The 20,617-nt window shown below is 41.3% G+C and overlaps 2 protein-coding genes across 4 annotated transcripts; both read left to right on the top strand.

The window, feature by feature from the left end:
• Positions 1-102: 102 nt before the first annotated feature.
• On the top strand, positions 103-4,024 carry rabif (RAB interacting factor). Of its 3 annotated transcripts, XM_019881450.1 has the most exons (4): positions 107-195; positions 467-631; positions 709-871; positions 3,667-4,024. In XM_019881450.1, exons 3-4 carry the CDS (start codon positions 728-730, stop codon positions 3,913-3,915), a joined length of 393 nt encoding a protein of 130 aa, XP_019737009.1. In that variant the 5' UTR covers positions 107-195; positions 467-631; positions 709-727; the 3' UTR covers positions 3,916-4,024. The 3 variants fall into 3 exon arrangements, with proteins under 3 accessions (XP_019737008.1, XP_019737009.1, XP_019737010.1); XM_019881449.1 differs by lacking the exon at positions 467-631 and having other exon boundaries at positions 103-195; positions 710-871; XM_019881451.1 differs by lacking the exon at positions 467-631 and having other exon boundaries at positions 109-195; positions 714-871.
• Positions 4,025-5,589: 1,565 nt separating this feature from the next.
• kdm5ba (lysine demethylase 5Ba) lies at positions 5,590-20,372 on the top strand. Its single transcript, XM_019880902.1, has 27 exons — positions 5,590-5,877; positions 9,485-9,562; positions 9,638-9,760; positions 9,907-10,077; positions 10,404-10,529; positions 10,627-10,720; positions 10,809-10,906; positions 11,003-11,161; positions 11,273-11,392; positions 11,667-11,825; positions 12,148-12,329; positions 12,545-12,707; positions 13,045-13,164; positions 13,373-13,567; positions 13,762-13,943; positions 14,354-14,478; positions 14,590-14,740; positions 15,120-15,240; positions 15,319-15,674; positions 16,746-16,884; positions 16,965-17,144; positions 17,474-17,632; positions 17,936-18,352; positions 18,421-18,493; positions 18,566-18,747; positions 18,856-19,125; positions 19,230-20,372. Exons 1-27 carry the CDS (start codon positions 5,725-5,727, stop codon positions 19,365-19,367), a joined length of 4,434 nt encoding a protein of 1,477 aa, XP_019736461.1. The 5' UTR covers positions 5,590-5,724; the 3' UTR covers positions 19,368-20,372.
• Positions 20,373-20,617: the final 245 nt, after the last annotated feature.

Consider the following 20,617-nt stretch of genomic DNA (forward strand, 5'->3'; position numbering starts at 1 on the left):
TGTGTGTGTGTGTGTGTGTTTCCTTTGTTCCTATTTTAGTTTTGCCAGATGTAGTCGATAACTATGTATTGTGTGAAACGCTCTAACCGCATATGTAGTGCGGAACTATTAACAAATAGGATTTTTTCTGAACGAGCTCGTTTAGAGAGTGGACGGTAGAGTCCAAGACAAACCAGAATGATTTCCTTGCTCTAGGTAAGCTCTCATTTTTTACGTTATACTCAGTCATTCTTTTCCCAATCTGCCTAGGTACGTTTTTTAAAATATATTTCTTGAAGAATAGCTTGAAGATTTTTCACTTTTGTCTTATTACTTGATCGTAGCGTAACCATAGGCTTTGTAAATTAATGCGAGGGAACGAATTTTAAGTGACACCGCGATTGTTTTTAGAACAACGATGTACAGTATTGAACTGAAATATCAACTGATATCTTGTATAAGGATGTTTGTGTTCTCATGTTTTTAGGGGATGTAATCATTAAAATTACCACATCCGGCTCGTACCGAACGCTGGTAATTCATCTTGTTACCGTCATCTTTAACTAGTCAACCACGCCTCGCTATTGCAACATTTGCCTTAAACCAGTCACTGTTTAATGGATACTGAATAGTGCAGCAAGACGCAAAAAAAAATATCGATTTAGTGCGGTGTGTGAATAATCTGCAAGTGAACTACGCGCCCTGTTCTGAACTGTTCTTGTCGGTTAAGTGAGTTTTAGATCTCGAGATGGACAACAACACACAGACTACAGACAGCGTCGACAGGTCCGACCTGGTCTCTGAGGACGGGAAGAACAGTAAGTCTGTTCTATGCCAACGATGCGGATCCAAGGTGCTGTCGCCGGGAATGGCTGTGTTCGCGGAGAAAGAGGTCAGTTGGTTAGAATAGAATAATCAAAGCACAGTAGTTGCATTAGCCCACGTCAGAAGCAGTGCGATCAATCATTCAGTTTTGTTTGCACCCACTTTTAGGAAACGGACAAGAGGGACATTAAAATTAAATTTTGCATAGTGGGTGACAGTAAACAGCGCGGTGCCCTATTGATTAGAACGTTTGCCTCACAGTTATGAGGGTAGTGGTTAAAATTTCGTCTGTGGCCTCCCTGTCTGGAGGTTCAATATTCTCCCATGCTTGCATAATTTTGTTTTCGGGTTCCGCAGTCTTCCTCCTACATCCCCCAAGCATGCATTTTAAGTTAGCCGTTGACTCCAAATCGGCTGAATTCCTGCTTGTGTAAAGATCATTTTAGAAAATTATTGTACACTGTACCAGGCCAAAATTACAGGAACTCCGTTTGGAAAACCATGCAGTGTTTAATGTCACGATTACATTTATTGTTCTGACTATGTAATAATGACTGTTTATGACAATAGAGGTACAGGGAGTAATAATAGTCCATAAAGAAAACTTGTCTTTGCAGTTTATGTAAATACTGGTAATTATTGCCGAAAAGCAATGAGAATAACACTGCACCTTGACAAAAAAAAAAAAAAAGACTGCCTACATTTCTTAACGATTGGTGTTGTAGAACTGTTTTAATAAAAAAATCTTCAGAAATACGTTGTCTTTGTATCCGTAGGATGCAATATATATGTAAATTTGATATTTATCAGCTGCTCTTGTGGTGAAGTGGCACATGCTGCCAGAGAAGGTGCTGGTTTGATTCCCAGCCGTGGCCCATCCCAAGGATGAATACCAAATGGGTGGGCTTTGTCATGAAGGACATATGGTGTAAACGTTGTCTTAAATAAATCATGTGACTGACTTCCGTAGGGCAAGATGAAAGTCACAACTGTTTAATATTCATCAGCTTAATCTCGGTCGGGGAGCTCTACAAGCTATAATGACAATAGGTTCTCATACAGTACTTAAGCTTTTATCATCCTCAGATAACACCATAACAATCACATTTTGTAGTCAAAGCATCACACAGCGCCTCAAGGCTTTCTGTCCGGATCGCACTGGGCAACTCTTGAGGGCACTTTGTGACTGAGTTGGAAAGGGCTCCGCAAAACTTGGATGAAATAATGGTCAGGGTGAAAGAACACAATGGCTCAACACATCTAACATTTGACTGCCTGATACATGGCACTAAAATTGGGAAAGTCACAAGTTCAACATGTGTCACATCAGTGTAAGCCAATTAAAAACTTTACCTTAAAGTCATATGAGCCACTGAAAGAACCACTTTACATAAGCCACGAAAGAGCTTTATATCATATAACAATATATCAATGCATAAAGAACACATAGGAAATAAATATTTTGCTAAATTATACTATGGATGGAATGTGAGGCGGGAGGGGAGGCAGAGGGGCTTCTATACCAGGAATATGGGACTTGAGTCTTTCTTCCAACCCCTTCATAATTTTTCAATAACAAACTTAAAATCTTCCAAATGCATTTGAGAAAACATGATATGGTTCAAAGAAACTAAGGTTGAGTTTTTTGGCAGCCTTTTTTTCTTCATTTAGACCTTGGACCTTTTACAAAGTGGAGGGGATGAACAGTTTCACTGTTTGCACAAAACCGTCAGGCTTTGAGGAAAAAAAGATGCCAGGAAAAGTCTACTCGAACATCCAAAATGTTTTTGTGTTAATCAGAGACACTTCAGATTGTGACAGTTGTGTGTTGACTCCCTCCTCATGTAAGATTGAATGTGATTTGTTAATTCTGAATAAAGTCACACGCCTTGTAATAAGAGGGTGTGCACACTTGTGAAAACAGATTTTCTCAACTGTTTACTATTGTTTTCCCCTCTCGCAAAAATTCTTCTTTTTCAGTTGAGTTGTACAGTTTGTAGGTCACATTCATGTTGGGAAAAGTTTCACACTGCTTTTTGGTGTCCTTGTTTTAATATCGCCACTATGCCTGTTTTCTCAGACTCGGCATTGAGTTGCTTTTACAGTCTGTTCTATCTCTCAACAGTCATTTCAGCCATGCCCATGCCTCCTCCATGTTAAAAGCATGATGCGGCTTGTATTAGATCATGAGCTGTTCTTTTCCTCCTCTTTTTTCTCCGTGTTTTTTCTCATCCTTTCATTCTGATACTACTTGACCTTGGTTTTTATCTGTGCACAGAATGTGATTCCCGAACGTGGAAGGCTTTTTAGATGTTTTCTGGCAAAGTCTAATCTAGGTTGGCCTGTTCTTGACCCTGACAGTTGGTTGACACACTGTTCTAAACTCGCTTATTGTTACTATGGCACAACGCAAGGCTTTTGGAAGGAAAAGAAATGGTCTTCAGTGGCCAAGTCAGTGGGACTTACGAAAGACAAAAGTGAAGGCAGAGATCCATGAACAAGAGGCAAGTGAAGGTGACTGCAGTGAGGTGCTGTTGTGGAAAAACTCAAGTGTCACCGAACCTCCCCTCAAGTGACCCGACCTTAGTTTTTTTCAAGATACGAAGCTGACATTCGGGCGATTTTTTTTTTTTTTTGCTTTGACTTGTGAGCATCCAGATGTGAGCAATGTATAGTGACAATGAACTAAACTCAAAATATGACAACTTTTTCACCTTGAAGCGTAAGAAAAATTGTCTCTGTCATTCTGAAGTCACTTTGTGGAGTCATTTTTTTCCATTTCACAAATCCATGCTCATCATGCTCCACGGTTTCAAAGATGAGCACATTTTTGATTGGAGCTGTGTTGTTTTCTCATTTCAGCTTATCCTGCCATCCATGCGTAAAAAGAGCAATCTCAGCGCCACAGAGGACTCAGTGGACAGGGACACACTGACCGCCCACTGGTTAGTGGGTGATATGTTCGATTTTGAGAATGTGGGCTTCACTAATGATGTCGGAAGAATCAAGTATCTCATTTGCGCTGACTGTGAGATCGGACCCATCGGCTGGCACTGTTTGGATGATAAGATAGGTTACTATGTTGCAATAGACCGAGTGAATCATGCCTAGTTTTAAAGCGTAATGAAACACAGAATGAATTGTAAAATAAATACAGTTTATGTGCTGGATGGCTTTACTGTCAGAGCTGAGCCTTAAAAACACATATTGGATTGATAAACATGTCTCTACTGTTTCTTTTTGTCACACAGACCATTGTACCATTGTTGTACTCTAATAAAAATATTCAACTTTCACACTTTTAAAATTATGTCTTGTGCGTAACCTGAAGGTCAAGATTACTTGTGTGACTGTATTATACATTAATCAGGTACAACATTACGGCCACTTACACAATATGAAGAGATCCAATACAAGACTAACTTACCGGACACAGCACAGACAGGTTCTATACTGCTGCAAACTACCACAACAAGAATTATCTTGTTTAATTTATACCTCTGGCAGTGTCAACATATATATTATGGTATATTATTATTTTACATTATTACATTTGAGGAGGCAGACTATTTATTACAGCGCTCATACGGTGCTGTGGCTTATTGGTGTGTTAATTGGCATATTTTGGCCGGGAGAAATTATTAGAAACTTAAGTACAATAATACACATTTTAAAATTAACACTTCTGGATTGTATTTCAGCACGTATATTACCAGCACCTTGGGAAATGAAATATTTGTTTTTGTTTTTTCCATATTGAGCTATTATAAAATGTTTCAGGAGGATACTGTAAGATAGCAAATTTCAAATATGTAAAAAAGAACAATTTATTTGTTGTTGAAGGTGTAAAGTAATCTGCATACCACTTGGGGTCGTCATTACATCGTCGTAGCCGTTATAGCTTATCTGAACTTGAGGTCATTGTTGTCGTTTGTTTGCTGTGATGCTGTCAATCAAATGGTTAGTTTACGCCCGTTTGGCTCGATTTGTTATTAATAACAATGAACAGTCCATGCTAAACACACACACACACACACACACACACACACACACACACACACACACACACACACACACACACACACACACACACACACACACACACACACTTGTTATAGATGGTAGATGGCAAAAAAAAAATATGCGTGTGTGTGTGTTAAGCATAAATAGCATTCATATTTAAATATTAAAAGAACCGCTATACTATGGATTGTGCCTACCAATCGGTGGGCTCCTCTCGACCATTTAAAAACAAAGATCCGGTCGAAGCGGATTGATATGGTAGGTGTGTTCGATTTGAGTACCATGTCATTATTTCGACCCAGCCGGGCGGAGTTAGACAGTGTCCAGCCAACCCATCGCACTTGCTCGTAAACTAACGAAGCCTCCATGTTTCATGGTGTCTAAACCAAACCTTTACAACGGGAGTAATCGCCAAAAGCAAAGCACGTAATCAATCATCCTTAAATAGAAATATATTGGGTACAAAGGACTAAGCAAGGGTTAACTTCGCCAAAGTTAATTTCGTACGGTTTTGAAATAACCTGACATGACGTTTAAAGTATGCAATCCGAGCCTCGCGAGTTACTTGGCGTTTTTGTGTTATTATTCGATTAAAAACTTTAAATTGTACATTAACACGGTTTAAATAATACTAATAATACTTAAAAGTAACGTCTGTGTATAATTAGGTCATTTTTCGACTGCGAAAACGTTCATAACGAGTCATTTCTGGGTATCTACTTTTTGGAGCGGAAGCACATAGCTCTGTCAACCTATGGCTTTCAACTAGATAATTCCCCTTTGAGTTGAATGAGTGGAGAATGGATACGGACTGAAATCTGGATTACAAAGCGAACAAATTGAGTGTGAGCAACCCATTGGGCATCACTGAGCGAGCATCACAACGAAGATGCAAGAATGACTCAATCTCATCTAAATGAGTTCATTCCTCCCCCGGAGTGTCCTGTTTTTGAGCCGAGTTGGGAGGAATTTGCTGATCCTTTTGCCTACATCAACAAAATACGACCCATTGCAGAGAAAACTGGCATCTGTAAAGTCCGACCGCCACCGGTGAGCTTCCCTTAATATTTGGCTCAATTTTCAAGGGCGCTTGGCCAAGGGAGAGAGCGTCAAGTCCCAGTCAAAGTTATGTTTTTTTAAGACAGCTTTCAACATGGCGGAGTGGGGGCTCGAGAGTTGAATTGTCAGCTAGCTGTGTGTTCTGTTTGCTAACCTTCTAACGTAACCGCTCGACGAGCCTTTCAGCTCGAAAACACCCAAGTGTAAATGTAATTTCGACGCCCCACACTGTCAAACATTCGGTCACAACGTTATATGAAAAACAGAAGGGTTCAGCGTTTTATACATGCAGTAATCATTGATATTGTTTACATGAAGGCAAAGTGATCTAACTGGACTGGCGTCATACATTTCCAGTATCTTGGCACCTCCTGGCTTCAAAACGTGTTTGTTTGCTCGTTTCAATTCGATGGGTTTGTATGTCTTGTTTTAGTTTCGAAGAATCGCCTGTCCGGTGCACAGCGACGGTCCTGGCATCGCTACGTGCTAGGGGACCAACTGTTTATGGAGAGAAAGAACGCTTTATCACAATGGCCGCACTGTTCACCCCCACCCCCCTCTTACTATTAAAATAAACAGCGAACATATTGTCATTTGTCAACATTTACTGTTAGAAGTAGGCATCGCTTTTGCTTTTTGTCTTGTAGCTTTGCTGACTTTGTTCCAATTGGATGATAATTGTGGCTTCAGTCCCCCTTGCTTAACTTGAATATTGGCCAAACGCGGAGTCTTTGAACACAGCACGGACTCATCTTTCAGGTTATTTCGCTAACTTTATTCGTCATGGATTGTGTTTGGCATGAGCCGTAGCTTTGTCAAGGGTGTGTCCGCGCCTTATTAGTCCACTAATGCAATAAAGGCCCAAATTGGACTGAAATAAATTGACAAACATACACGCGCTTGCTTTTATCGAAAATATAAATAACAACGTCCGGGGTGTTACATAATTGAATTTATTTAGAGGACTGAAATGCAAGTGTTTCACGGGTCGAATGGGATGATCTTTATGAGCTGACATCAGGAAATGGCTGGTTTAGTGTTGATTAGTCAACAAATGTACAACATATATTGTTCACTTAGTCCGTTGGGGAAAGATAGTGTTCGATTCAGATTGGTGCTGTCAAAGGATGATCAAATGTCCTTTTATTAGGTCATTTACAGTGCCGTTCGACGTTCTCAGTTTGTCTATGCACAATAGAGGGCTAACGACTCTTGAGGCCTCGATGCAAGTAGCCCGTATTATACTGTATTGTTTTCAAAATGTTCTACAACAAAGATGTGTTTGCTGTTGTTAAGTCGTTTCTGGTAACTACACAGTTCAGGTTAGTGCTTAAAAATGTCTGCTCTAGACTTAGGGCACATATACACTCCTTGGATGCAACATCAAGCGCTACCATTAGACTCTACTTTTCAGTGTCTTGAGTAATATTTATTGATGTATTTAACATTGTTCATTATTGTGGTTCTAATTTGCAGTATATGTTTACTGTACTGTATATAGGGGGTTCCTTTTTTTGTTACCTCTCTTTCGCTTCATGAACGGATGAATTTATTTGAAAACCATTTCAAACTACCACAAATCATGCATCTTTGTCAAGGCAGAAATTCAGAGTCAATTTTGTGTTTTGGCTGTCGCATGAATGTAGTAACCGGTATAGTTGCCCCTTTGCCAAGCACTTTCTAACACTGTATCTGAATATTTATGTGGTCAACAATGTGTCCGTTTTTGATCAAAATTGTGAAGGCTTTTATAAACATCTAATTACAGGTGAAACTTAAAGGAAAAAAAGTGAAGAACTGTCTAACTCCATGGCCATTTGTGTTTTTATGAATTCCTCAGAGAGGCATACTTAATGGATAAAAAATATGATGCATTAATCAAACAAATCTGTTTAGTTTTGATCATGTAGAGATAAAGTATTGAAACCAAATCATGATACTCTTAAAACAGTGCACCCCAACTGTGGGTTAGCAGACCGTTTGGCGCCGCACAGATAGCTTGAGGGGGGGAAAAAAGTTGTTTGCCTTTTTTTTTTCTTTGTAGTGGCGCAGCTAAGTCCCAATCTGTAATGTACGTTAGCACCCCTGACTCAAGATCCACCCCACTCCACCTGGTCCTTTAATGGTCTGCAAAAGAAAAATCTGGTGCTACCTTGAAAAGAAAATAGACCACTCTCATAGACAGCAACCTGTGTCGCCTTTGTAATGGTAGAGCAGTGACACGCCCGTTCCAACTCCCAATTTGCGCTTCCAGTCCAGACTAGAAACAACCATATGAAAGCATAGAGGTACCAAACTTCATATATATATTTTTTTATCATATAGATACTCTTTTACTTGTCCACCACATATCCATTCAGAGGTATGCAGTCGGGTTAGCATGTAAGAGTTGTACTGCGTCGACTGGTTATTTATATGAACAAAGTTACACCACTGCTTTTGTGTGAGTATGCTGCTAGCTGGTTAGGTGGCCTCTTCTTTGTTGGTTTAACCGCTTCTTCTTCGTGTTTGGGGCCGGCTGCACGCTGCCCTCAACACATACAATGCCATATTTTTTTTCTCTCCAGATTTTTTTTTCTGTTGAATATTTTATCAAAGGCATTTTCTGTTGATATCAATCATGTGTCTATCGCGATACATATTGAATTTTAATTATTGCCCAGCCCTATTATTTCAAATAAAATTATGTAGTAGGGGCTGAACCGGGGCTAAACAAATGTCTGCCTATATAAATGTTATGTGGGATGGTGGGTCAAAAATCAAGATATGAATCAAATCAGAATTTTGGTGTTTTTTTCCAATCCTAATTATTATTTTGCATATGGGTAAATTTTTGGGCCCATTGTTGAGGATTCATCCTATATTTTATATGCGTTCAGAATTACATCGTGGGCTGGGTCAAATGCTTTTTTGGGATCTTCAGTCAATCCATCAAACTAATTTTTATTGATTTTTATATATAGCACCTCTCATGTTGAAAAAGCAACAGAAAATAGGCTGTCACAAAACAAAGACAAACACAAATCTCCCATCCACCTTGTGACTTGCATTAGTTCAACTGCAACAGGGACATGTCGATGCACACCAGATTAAACTTAATTAGATGAACCAGTTTACAGAACCATTTCTTTACACAAATAAATATTTAGCACAGGGACATACAGTATGCAGTATAAAGCATTTTCATGTGAAACTGCTCTTATTTTCTCTGCTGCGCTGTCTCAACACATTACCAACAGCAGCATTTGTGACATTTTGCAGGAAGTTTTGTGGTCTAGTGTAAGATATGTTGGTGACGCAGAGAGAATAGTCACAGTGCTGTCAGTAGTAAATGGTGTTCAGCTCACCTCATTAGTGAATAGGAATTTTGGCTTTTGCTTGTTTTGTGGATGGGATCAGCATGTATGATGGTGAATTATCGAAACTGATAAAATTGGTCCACTTAATTACTCAAGCAAGAAAACAATAGGTTGATTATTCACACAGCCTCGTTGTTCTAGTGTTCAGAAAATATTCAAATAGAGCATGCAAAAAAGTTGCGTGTTCCCTGTGTGTCATATTTCCATGTAACTTTAACATTTATTTTTTTTCATCCTAGGAATGGCAGCCACCATTTGCCTGTGATGTTGAAAGATTGAAATTCACACCACGAATTCAAAGGCTCAATGAGTTAGAGGTATGTTCATGAAACTACGTACGTTTATGGCGAAGTTAGTGCATTTTACCAATCGGACTTCTTTGATTTTTTTAGGCTCAGACGAGAGTGAAACTGAACTTTCTGGATCAAATAGCAAAGTTTTGGGAGCTTCAAGGATGCACTCTGAAAATTCCTCACTTGGAAAGAAAGAGTTTAGATCTCTACCAGCTCAACAAGGTATCTGCAAATTGTACACGCCCCCACAACCCCCTCCCATAAACTCCCCCTGTACCAACACACACACACACACACATTCACATTTATCAATGTGAACATTTCCTACAAATCCCCTAAAAAACTACTTTTGATACTTTGTTGTTCAGCTGGTGAATGACGAGGGAGGTTTCGATGCCGTCTGCAGAGAGCGGCGCTGGACTAAAATCTCCGTCAAGATGGGCTTTGCTCCAGGCAGGGCGGTGGGCTCTCATCTGCGGGCGCACTATGAGCGAATCCTCTACCCCTATAACCTCTTCCAGACCGGAGACAATCAGCCTGTATGTCCCACCGCAAAGTGTTGTTCTTTGTTGTGACCATGTTCACTTTTGGGGAGACTGATTTCTTATTTAGGGTTTGGCCTTATCAGCTTCGTTCTCATGGCCGATGTCCCACATGGCACGGTATCACTGTCAGCAGATGACTCTATCACACGGCGTGGTTTAGGATTAGTGCTTACAGTGTTATAAAATGCAATGTAACACAGTATGGGTTTATACTTTAGTGGATCGAGGGTAACTCAATTGAAAACTAAACGTGCATTTTTCTGCACCATGCTCACCTTTTGCATTCATTGCCTCCCGCCCGCCAACTTCTGCCTTTGCAGAGAGCCACTTTGACCAACGACACTAAGGATAAGGTGTACACCCCACATGACCTGCCGCAGCGTCAGTCTGTGCAGCCTCAGGAGATATGCAGCATCGCTCGCCGTGCAAAACGGATGAGAGCTGAAGTGAGTGTGGTCTGCCCGACTCTTTCTATATCGGTTTAGCCTTTCCTGTTCCTCTTTGTGTCACGTTTCCTTTTACTTATATTGCTCAATTCTGCAGCGAGGCTACTTTAAAAGCGAAGCCGGGGAGGTGCGCAAAAATCGTCCAAATCTCAGGAGGAGAATGGGAACGTATGTTGCCAAGCCAGAGCCTGGTAAGAGCAAGCGATTTTAAGTCGTCGATACGAGTATATAGTGAAGCTTCAAAGCCCCCCCAATTGATAATTCATCCATGTGTTTCAGTGAGCATGTCGGTGAAAGAGGAGACTGGGGAATATTCGATTACAGAAAGTTGTGAAGAATATGTTTTAAATAACAATAAAAATGGTACAACGAGTAAAGTAAGTATCTTGTAGTGTACGTACAATGACCAAAATGACCACCATAGTTCTTTTTTTTTTAGTGTTTGAAAGCAAATGTTTTTTCTGCCTACTCAGGTGGAGCAATACATGTGCCTCGTGTGTCACAATGGAAACGAGGAGGACCGCCTGTTATTGTGTGATGGCTGTGATGACAGCTATCACATTTTCTGTCTCATCCCCCCGCTACATGAAGTTCCCAAAGGAGACTGGAGATGCCCCAAGTGCCTAGCGCAGGTGAGGCGCAGCTTCACTACCTTTGGGGGACTGGTCCTGATGTAATACACAGCTTGTGACTGGAAACAAATGCAATTTAGTTTAAAATGTGTTTTTGTCTTTAATTTGCAGGAATGCGGCAAACCTCAGGTCGCTTTTGGCTTCGAGCAGGCCAGCAGGAGCTACACCTTGCAAACCTTTGGAGACATGGCTGATTCCTTTAAGTCGGATTATTTCAACATGCCAGTTCACGTGAGTGGGGCTGTCTTGTTTGCTTGTCTGTGTACACAATTACACACAAATTACAGGGACACTTGGAACTGAAGCTGGGGGAGGCCCATGTGGACAAAATTGATCATATAATACTAAGAGATATAATTCAGTTTAATTTACAATGGCATTGATCAAAGCCTCCTATGACTTGGAACCGTTGCTAAGTCTTGTCTGACATTTTGCCACCCTCTAGAAACTCTCCAATTGTCATAACCAGAGAATCTCAATGACTTGATCTTTTGACATGTTGCAGATGGTTCCGACTGAGTTGGTGGAGAAGGAGTTTTGGCGTCTAGTCAGCACCATTGAAGAGGACGTGACTGTAGAATATGGAGCAGACATTGCCTCCAAGGAGTTTGGGAGTGGTTTCCCTGTGAAGAACGGCCATTTTGAAGTGTCTCCTGAGGACGAGGTACAAGCTGTAGTTACTATGGCTATCATCTGGACTGCAATAGATACACTACGAGAGCAGCATTTGTATAATATTTCCCCTCCATAGTGGAGTCTAATACACTTCCTTTGGAACATTCATAATTTGACAAGTTATTAACTGTTGTAATGTCATATGTTAGTCGTAGAATGGAGTGCTGCAAGGCTTTATCAAATAAGATATATGTTAAACAATACGTATCTCACTGGTAGCTAGAAAATGACCACTACCACTGTATCATCTTTCAAACCAAATGATGTCGGGTGGGCTAGGCCATAGTTTTGAGACTTCCTCTGTTTTACAGCATTACCTAACAAGTGGCTGGAATCTTAACAACATGCCTGTGCTGGATGCCTCAGTGCTGACTCACATTACAGCCGACATCTGCGGAATGAAGTTACCCTGGCTGTATGTGGGCATGTGCTTCTCCTCCTTCTGCTGGCATATTGAGGACCACTGGAGCTACTCCATCAACTACCTTCACTGGTATGCTTTTATAGTACAGTGTGTCTTGTGAAGTTGAAGAGATTTGTTTTTTTTCATGAGTGATTTAGCCTTGTTTCAATAATTATGTGTTGCATTTTTTAAAATTATGATGATTATTATTTTTAAATGAGGCAAGTTTTCTCAAATTAACACACAATTTACTCTGTATTGCTAAAAATGTTTTGTTTTTCTTTTTTTACTTTTTGGCCGTGCAGGGGTGAGCCAAAGACCTGGTATGGGGCACCATCTTATGCTGCAGAGCACTTGGAGGGGGTCATGAAAAAACTAGCTCCTGAACTATTTGAGTCTCAGGCAGACCTCCTTCATCAACTCGTTACCATCATGAATCCCAACACGCTGATGAACAACGGCGTCCCGGTAACTAGCTCAGTGCTGCGACACAATTTTTAATCCTCACATCAACACAGGAACAAGTGTGACGGGTCTCAGACAAATCTGAACTTAGTAGTCACTTGACAAAAATGCTAGTTGTTATTTCTGAGATACTCGTATTTGGGTCGTGTTTGGATATGATTCATGCCACTGCAAAGTACAATTGCAATAATAGATATGTTTAAATTGTAATCTCTCTTGACCGTGTCAAGTGTATTAGTTACGGTTAAATTGTGCAAGCACACCCAATGAGCATCTAAATACAATTCCAAGAAGTGTTTATTTTCAACGTTTTTCCCCATCTTTCTGGCTTTCTCACTAGATCTATCGCACAAACCAATGTGCAGGAGAGTTTGTCATCACCTTCCCCAGAGCGTACCACAGTGGGTTTAACCAAGGTTTCAACTTTGCTGAAGCGGTCAACTTCTGCACCATGGATTGGGTAAGGCACTCACCAGGAGTTCAAATACTGCAATTTAATTGGGACTCAATTTTTAGCCTTTGTTCTGTCATGATGTCCAGAGGAGCCTGCAAAGCTCCTACAACAACACTTCCATATTGACATGTAGAAATGTAGCAATCAAAGAATACAATGAAAACAAATTGGCTACAACAGTGTCTTACTTTAATGAATGCCAATTTCTTGTTAGATGCCTGTTGGCCGAGGCTGTGTGAAACACTACCGCCAGTTGAACCGCTATTGCGTCTTCTCCCACGACGAGATGGTCTGCAACATGGCCTTCAAGGCAGATACATTAGATGTGGAATTGGCTTCCGCCGTGCAGAAGGAGATGGATGCCATGGTCCAAGAAGAAGAGGAACTTCGAGAGAAGATTAACAAAATGGTGACGAGATCTAGATTTTCATCTCCAATTTTTAATTGCTTCGTCCAGCATTACAGAGCTAATGGGGCACAATGCATCTAGTCACACCAAAGCATGTTGATAAGTAGAATGAAACCACAACTTCCATTTTCAGGAAACACTGAACCCCCCCCTTTTCCTTTTCAGCTCTAATGACTGTGAATCTATATCCACAGGGTGTGGTGCAAACACGGCAAGTAGATTATGAGCTGCTCCCTGATGAGGAGCGTCAATGCTGCAAGTGTTGGACCACTTGCTATTTGTCTGGCATTACTTGTGCCTGCAGACCCGGCAAGGTGGTCTGCCTGTACCACGTCCAGGACCTGTGCTCCTGTCCACTTGACAACCTAATACTCGAGTGAGTGTTAAGTTTCCACAGCAACCGGATCCGATTTTTTTTTTTTTTCTTTTCCTACCTTCAATTAGCAACCTGCTCCCTCTGTATATACAGGTCAGAAAACAAACCTGCAAAAAGTGATTCATTTTCTTCCAAACAACTTAGAATTAATCAAAACTGCGTTTACATAATTGCCTCTGCAGGTATTGTAAAGTTGCCCTATAATTGAGAAATAAAATATGCCATTATTATTTTTTTTTTAAACGTAAAAATGATCCAAATTTGTCATGTTTGTATTTTTTTTTTGTCCATTTTATTTCAAGTTGCAGTGTCTGTAGAATGACCAAGTTGTTCAGCTTGCTCCAAGGATAGTGATGGAAATGGTACTTTAGAAGCCTGCCTTTTAATCTCCGGCCTTACTTTTTCCTTAGTTACAAATTTACACTGGATGAATTATACCCCATGATGGCAGCGGTGAAGCTGCGTGCAGAGTCCTATAAGGAGTGGCTGTGTGCTGTGCAGGGCATTCTGGAGAAGAAAGAAAACCACAAAAGAGGTGAAATTCATTCAACAACAGTCGGCTTATTCTGATCAAAACTCGGGACAAATGTCTGAAATGTTTGTGCAATTTTTAGATGCGCTAAACGAATGGTCTTTGTCCGGTTAGGTCTGGAAGAGCTTCACAACCTGGTCGAGCAGGCCGAGACAAAAGGCTTCCCACAAACCACCCTCTTGGACCAGCTGCGCGCTGTTGCTGTCGAAGCTAATAAAGTCGCTGTGGTGGCCCAACAACTTCTCAATGGGAAGAGGCAGACGAGGTACCCATTTTGTCTACCTGTGTGATTTTAAATGTGAATGGACACGTCCGCGAATATTAGTTACATGACAGAGTAGACTATTCATTACTTCCGACATCATAGCTGCATGCACTTCATTACCCTAAAACACGACCATAGACAAGAAAAATTACTTGAGCAAAATGCCTCAGATGGGCTTGGCTGCATGCTCTCTTAAGTACTGTGGAGGTCCATTAAGGCTGCAGCTTTTATCCTCGCCGGAGTTTTGTAATCATATAGAGTAGCATTTGTGCTACCTCTCAACACACTAATGGTAGTATGTTTTACACCGCAGTTATGAAATATTTTATATATTTGTAGCTGTCCCTCCGAAACTTGTGTCCTTTTGATAATGTTACAGGTATCGTGCTTGCGGAGGGAAGTCTCAAAGCCAGAATGAGTTGACCGTGGAGGAGCTGCGATCCTTTGTCCAACAGTTGGACAGCCTGCCATGTAACATCAGACAAGGACCTTTACTGAAGGTGTTCAACAATTAGTTGTAGAGCTTGACTGCGTCTTTTAATCTGAGAACCTAAGTACATTTGCTTGTACCTTTTCAGGACCTGCTGACAAGGGTTGACGAATTCCAACAGCGCAGCGAAAGGCTCCTCTCTGATGATTGTCCCAACTCGGTCGAGCTTCAGGAACTGCTTGATCTGAGCCTGGGCCTTGATGTCGAGCTGCCCCAGCTGCCTCTGCTCAGGGAGAGACTAGAGCAGGCCCGTTGGCTGGAGAGCGTGAAGCAAGCCAACAGCAGGCCTGACGACCTCTGCCTGGACACCATGAGGAGGCTGATCGACCAAGGGGTGGGTTTAGCCCCTCACAGCTCTGTGGAAAGAGCCATGGCTCGTCTGCAAGAGCTCCTGACGGTGTCTGAGCAATTGGAGGAGCGAATGCTCGGCCTCATGAAAGCCAGGTGAGGACAAAGGCACGCTCATGTTTGCAAGCCAAAAAATATCAGTTTCGCAGCCATTGACTACCTGTGTAATGGGTTATATCTTGATACTACTCGTCAAATATTTCACATGTAAAAGGCATTGTCTAAAGTTTACAGGCATTTTTTTCTTGAACTATTTTGTTTGAATGTATTTTTCATGGATAACAAAAGATCCATTTAGGTTTCATGTATGTCCTAGTAGTAATATCTTTTTAATAGAAAAAAAAAATCAACTTAACTTTGATCACAGATCTCCCCTTTTGGACCTCATAGTATTATTAATTTTCTCGCCCAGCTGTTCTCTTACCAAGACATCAAGAAGCTCTATGTACATTCCCATCATTTTTGCATACCCCCCAGCTAACTTTGCACATTTTATAGAGTGTTTCTATTCAGCAAAGCAAACAAAAGAAACGTAATAAATAATCTTCTTGTCAAATTGCCAATGCTGTATTATGCTGGCACAGAGAGATGCAGCAGTTGAGAAAAAAAAAAGTGTCAGGTAAAAGTTCGAAAGACTTAATATTATTTAATACATTAACTCTTTCTTTCCACAAGACGTACTTGTACGTCTTTTTAAAATTAGGCCCCGCCTGCCAAGGACGTACTTGTAGTGTAAGTCTTCTTTTTGCCTCATAGAGAGGAGGAGGGTCTGATGCAATCTGTGAATGAGAATAAGCAGTTTGCATTGTAAATCATGTAAAAAAGCGACCAGTAGGTGGCAGTGGTGCCTCACGTGATTGAAATGCATGCTTTTACAAAAAGCTCTTTTTCTCCGTTTTTTGCCCAGGAATCGCCATTTCCGTGAAACTTTGCCATTTTGTAATGCCAATTGCTGAAGAAGGGAAAAAGATAGAAACATTTTTTTTTCTGCTGAAAGAAACTTTATTTTGGTAGGCTCCATGTTTATGTAGCACTAGAACCAAATATTCTGTGGGCCTTGCAAGATCATTCAAAATCCAGTAAAACGCTGGGATTGAGGGGGTTGCTCCAGTGAAAATGGCTGGGATTGAATGAGTTAATTGATCGTTTTTGTTCATCTTCTCGCAGTCCGTATCACAGTATAGAAACACTTGATGCTGCTTCAAAAGAAATGGAAACTATTCCCGCGTATCTGCCAAACTGCCTGCAACTGAAGGATGCTGTGGCCAAGGCCAAGAAATGGCTTCATGAAGCTGAAGCCCTCCAGGTAAAGTGGGATTCTTGTTGAACATTTTCACTGAGAGCACCCTGGTTGTCCATCTAAATGTTTCCTTTGCGCCATTGCAGCTCGGGGGACGTATTCCCGTGCTAGAAAACCTCTCTGAGCTGGTTCTCAGAGCAGAGGGTATCCCAGTGAGACTCGACCCTCTCAGTCGATTGGAAGCTCTGGTCAGTGACGTGCAAGCCTGGAAGGAAAGCGCAACAAAAACGTTCCTGCTCAAAAATTCACCCTTTTCTCTTTTGGAGGTTTGTCAAGCATTGTAATATTCCTTGGATTTACAGTCATTCTTTCACTGTCTGCACCACAAAAAATTTGAACATATGACGTGTGATATTTTGATGTTTTTTGTATTTACCAAAACTAATCTATGGTATATCTGGTCAAAGAGTTGATGAAACTGTACTTTAGTAACCTCCTCATTAATGGATGACAGTTTTTTTTTTGTTTTTTTTTTGTTTTTTTTTACAATGCGTCTTTATTTGTATAGCGCTTTCACAACAGCTGCAGCTGTAACAAAGCGCTTTACAGAACAATTAACATAAAATAACAAAATACGGGAATATTCCACTTGCAGGTACTGTGCCCGAGATGTGACATAGGAGCTGGGCTTCATGGATCAAGACATAGAAAAACAAAAGAGGGAACACATATCAGTAAGAGATCCCCCGTAAAGCTGGACTCGCTCTACGATGTGGAAAAAGCACTTTCGGAAAGCAAAAACTCCGCCTCTGCTGTAAGTGTCATTCTTCTCCACAAAGGAAAACCGGTTTTGTTCTACTGTCAGCTTACCTTCATTAAGTACTATAATTAATTTGATTTGATGTTGTTGGAGGAAATATTCAAGGACACTTATCATTTTTTGGGACCATAATTAGCCTGAGCCAGGAGAATATGTATATATTTGGTTCGTATAGTGTATGTTAGGCAAATACTACTGCACTTAATATGAATTAGACTGACATTTTAATTACGCTTGCTTGTGAGGAAGCCCTATAACATGATCTCTGTGAATATTAAAAATCTTCTCTCGTCACAGATGGCCACCCTTGATGACGTCCGCGACAAAGAAATGGAGACCTTGTTGGCTCTGAGGGCTTCAAACGAATCCAAGCTCCTTTCTGCTGAGAACTGTGGTGCACTTAGTGTTTGTGTTTGCCATAAGGCGCCGTCAGGGGCCATGGTGCAATGTGAGCTCTGTCGGGAGCTTTTCCACAGCGGGTGCGTTGTAGCAAGCGCGGACCTCAAATACGGCCAAGTCTGGCTTTGCCCCTTTTGCCAGCGTTCAAGGAAGCCACCCCTGGACAAGGTCTTGCCCCTGCTGGCGTCACTGCAGAGGATCCGGGTCCGACTGCCCGAGGGAGACGCGTTGCGCTTCCTCATCGAGCGGACGGTGCAATGGCAGCACAGAGTTCAGCAGGCCTGTACGGATGGGCTGCTAGAGGAAGTGTCAAAGGTGGTCAGATTTGCATTCAGGCATGTGGTGTTGTTTAGCGTTTGTTATAATTTCCGTTTTTGTTTCAGGCAAAGTACAGATCAAGAGTATCGCCAAAGAATGGCGTTTTTTACACGGAACACCAGTGTGTTCCTGTCCAGGGTTAGTTTTCTTTCTTTTTCTTTATTTGTTTTTCTTTTTAATGTTGAAGCCAATTCTGAATGCCCTTTGCAGGACCTGGCCCAGAGCTGGAGGAGCTGATGGTGGAGGGGTTCCTACTGCAAGTCACACTTCCAGAGACCGAGCAGCTGTACACATACCTTCTGTACAAACTGGCTCCTATGCCCACTCACAAACCCAACTGTAGAAAAAGTGCAGAAGATGACGAGCTGCAGAGAACAAAACACCACAAAAAGGTATTAACTTAATTGGGGATCTTCTCTGTTTCTGCTGCATCTCCTTGAGTCGACTAATGGCAACTACAGGAATACAAAATCACATTTATCTCGGGTTTGTGTCAACAGAGTGGAGGCTCGAATCACAATAAAGAGGCACTGAGCATTCAGAGCAAAAGGACCAAGCGACGCAAGGAAAGCTCTGATTCTCAGCACTCTGGGAAGGCCAAGAGGTGTTGCAAAAAGAAGTCTAAGAGGAGACATGACCGGAGTGAAGAAAGGAGGAGGAGTTGCTCCCCCATGCACAGAGCGTCAGAACCCTCCGCATCTGCGTCCGATTCGGATGAGGACTACTCGTTGTGCGCCGCGCCGTGGTGCAGGGAGCCGGAAGGAGATGAGGTGTGTGACGATTAAGCAGCACACAAGACAGACAACCCTCAACTAGTTGGCTAATTTTTACTATAATAATCCTCTTTGTTGTTTTGTTTTTTTTCACTTTCTAGTTAAACTGGGTCCAATGTGATGGCAGCTGCAATCAGTGGTTCCACCAAGTCTGCGTGGGACTGTCTGCGGAGCGTGCAGAGATGGAAGACTATATTTGCATAAGCTGCACACAGCCAGACTTTGACAGAGGGGACTAAAGACCAAAAAGTGACTTTTTGAAGGATCCGCAGTTGATTTACAGCACGCAGCACTCGAAGTGCACAGCCGAACTCTGCACCCTTTCCCTTGTGGCTTGCCCTTAGTGAACACGGTGCTAATCACTCGTCTCCTGCGTTACAACAGACTCGTGTCACTGTTTTTGCCATGTGGCTGCTTCTTCAGCCAATCCACTCCAAAACGTTCCAGGATGAACAGCGCAGGGACTTTTTTTTTATCCAAAAGTCAATTGAAGTCACGTCTGTTTTTTTTTCCCCAGCATGCATCTAAACAACGTGAAATTTCACCTGGAGAGGAAATACTATTCATCAAAGCAATAACCGAACTCATTAATTCCAGTTCAGTTTCAACTCAGCTCAGAAATCCCAATAGAATGAATGCCTTCTTGAATTGAAACCCTGCTAAGACTTCACCTCTTGAATCTGATGTTACAAAACAGGTCAGGTGAAAAGTTGTGAACACAAAAGTTAGGAAAGCTCCCAGAGATGCGATTTGTTTGGGGGGGTTGATTATTCACCGTTGTCCCTTTACAAGTTCTCAGATATGATTTAAAGTTAGTCACATTTTTTTGGGGATGGGGTGATGTACTAGGGAGAATTTTTTTTGTTCTGTTTTTTTTTTTTTTTTTTTTTGTCAACGTTCCATGAGAATTGATGTTCACAAAGTGAGAATGAACTGTCCGACATCCAAGGAATGTACATTTTCTTTTTAGGGTGCAGCTTTCCTGTAAGATTTAGGTTGAACATATTGTGTTGGATTTAGATTTAACACAGATTGTGTGATTTATTCGCCACGGGTATGACCTTTTTCTGCTCCTTTGGCTAAATAATATAATTCATATGTTGCAGTTTGCAATTTTAAATAATTTAAAAAGTTTTTTTTTTCCCAAATGGCTGGACTTGTTGAACTTCTCATCTATATCCTACTTAGTTTCCTATAAATGGTTCTATGAAATAAAAATTCTGTGATTACAGTACTACTTTAAATATTGTCTGACTGAAAGAAACTCGAGGGTGGGGCTCAACAATGTGTTCACATGAATCATTAGTGTACTGTATATGCAAATCGTGAGACCAAACTTTAATTTCACATCCGTAGCAGATGTGCCACCTGCTCATTTTGGGTCTGTTTAAGGCCCAGAATCATTAGCTACATTTTCCCCTTTAAATAAGAGCGTAGGCTGCATTATCATGTGAATACCATGAGTTTGTGTGGTGTGTTCATTTGACAT

Source organism: Hippocampus comes, unplaced genomic scaffold (assembly GCF_001891065.2).
Source record: "Hippocampus comes isolate QL1 unplaced genomic scaffold, H_comes_QL1_v1.1 scaffold68, whole genome shotgun sequence".
In the NCBI taxonomy this organism is placed as follows: domain Eukaryota; kingdom Metazoa; phylum Chordata; class Actinopteri; order Syngnathiformes; family Syngnathidae; genus Hippocampus; species Hippocampus comes.

What these genes read in the sequence shown, in the direction of transcription:
- rabif (XM_019881449.1), top strand. Translation starts at nt 728, where the DNA reads ATGGACAACAACACACAGACTACAGACAGCGTCGACAGGTCCGACCTG. An exon ending in CTGTGTTCGCGGAGAAAGAG is followed by an intron (nt 872 to 3,666) that starts GTCAGTTGGTTA and finishes TTCTCATTTCAG; the next exon opens with CTTATCCTGCCATCCATGCG.
- kdm5ba (XM_019880902.1), top strand. Translation starts at nt 5,725, where the DNA reads ATGACTCAATCTCATCTAAATGAGTTCATTCCTCCCCCGGAGTGTCCT. An exon ending in TGTTGCCAAGCCAGAGCCTG is followed by an intron (nt 10,721 to 10,808) that starts GTAAGAGCAAGC and finishes CATGTGTTTCAG; the next exon opens with TGAGCATGTCGGTGAAAGAG. An exon ending in CTTGACAACCTAATACTCGA is followed by an intron (nt 13,944 to 14,353) that starts GTGAGTGTTAAG and finishes CTTTTTCCTTAG; the next exon opens with TTACAAATTTACACTGGATG.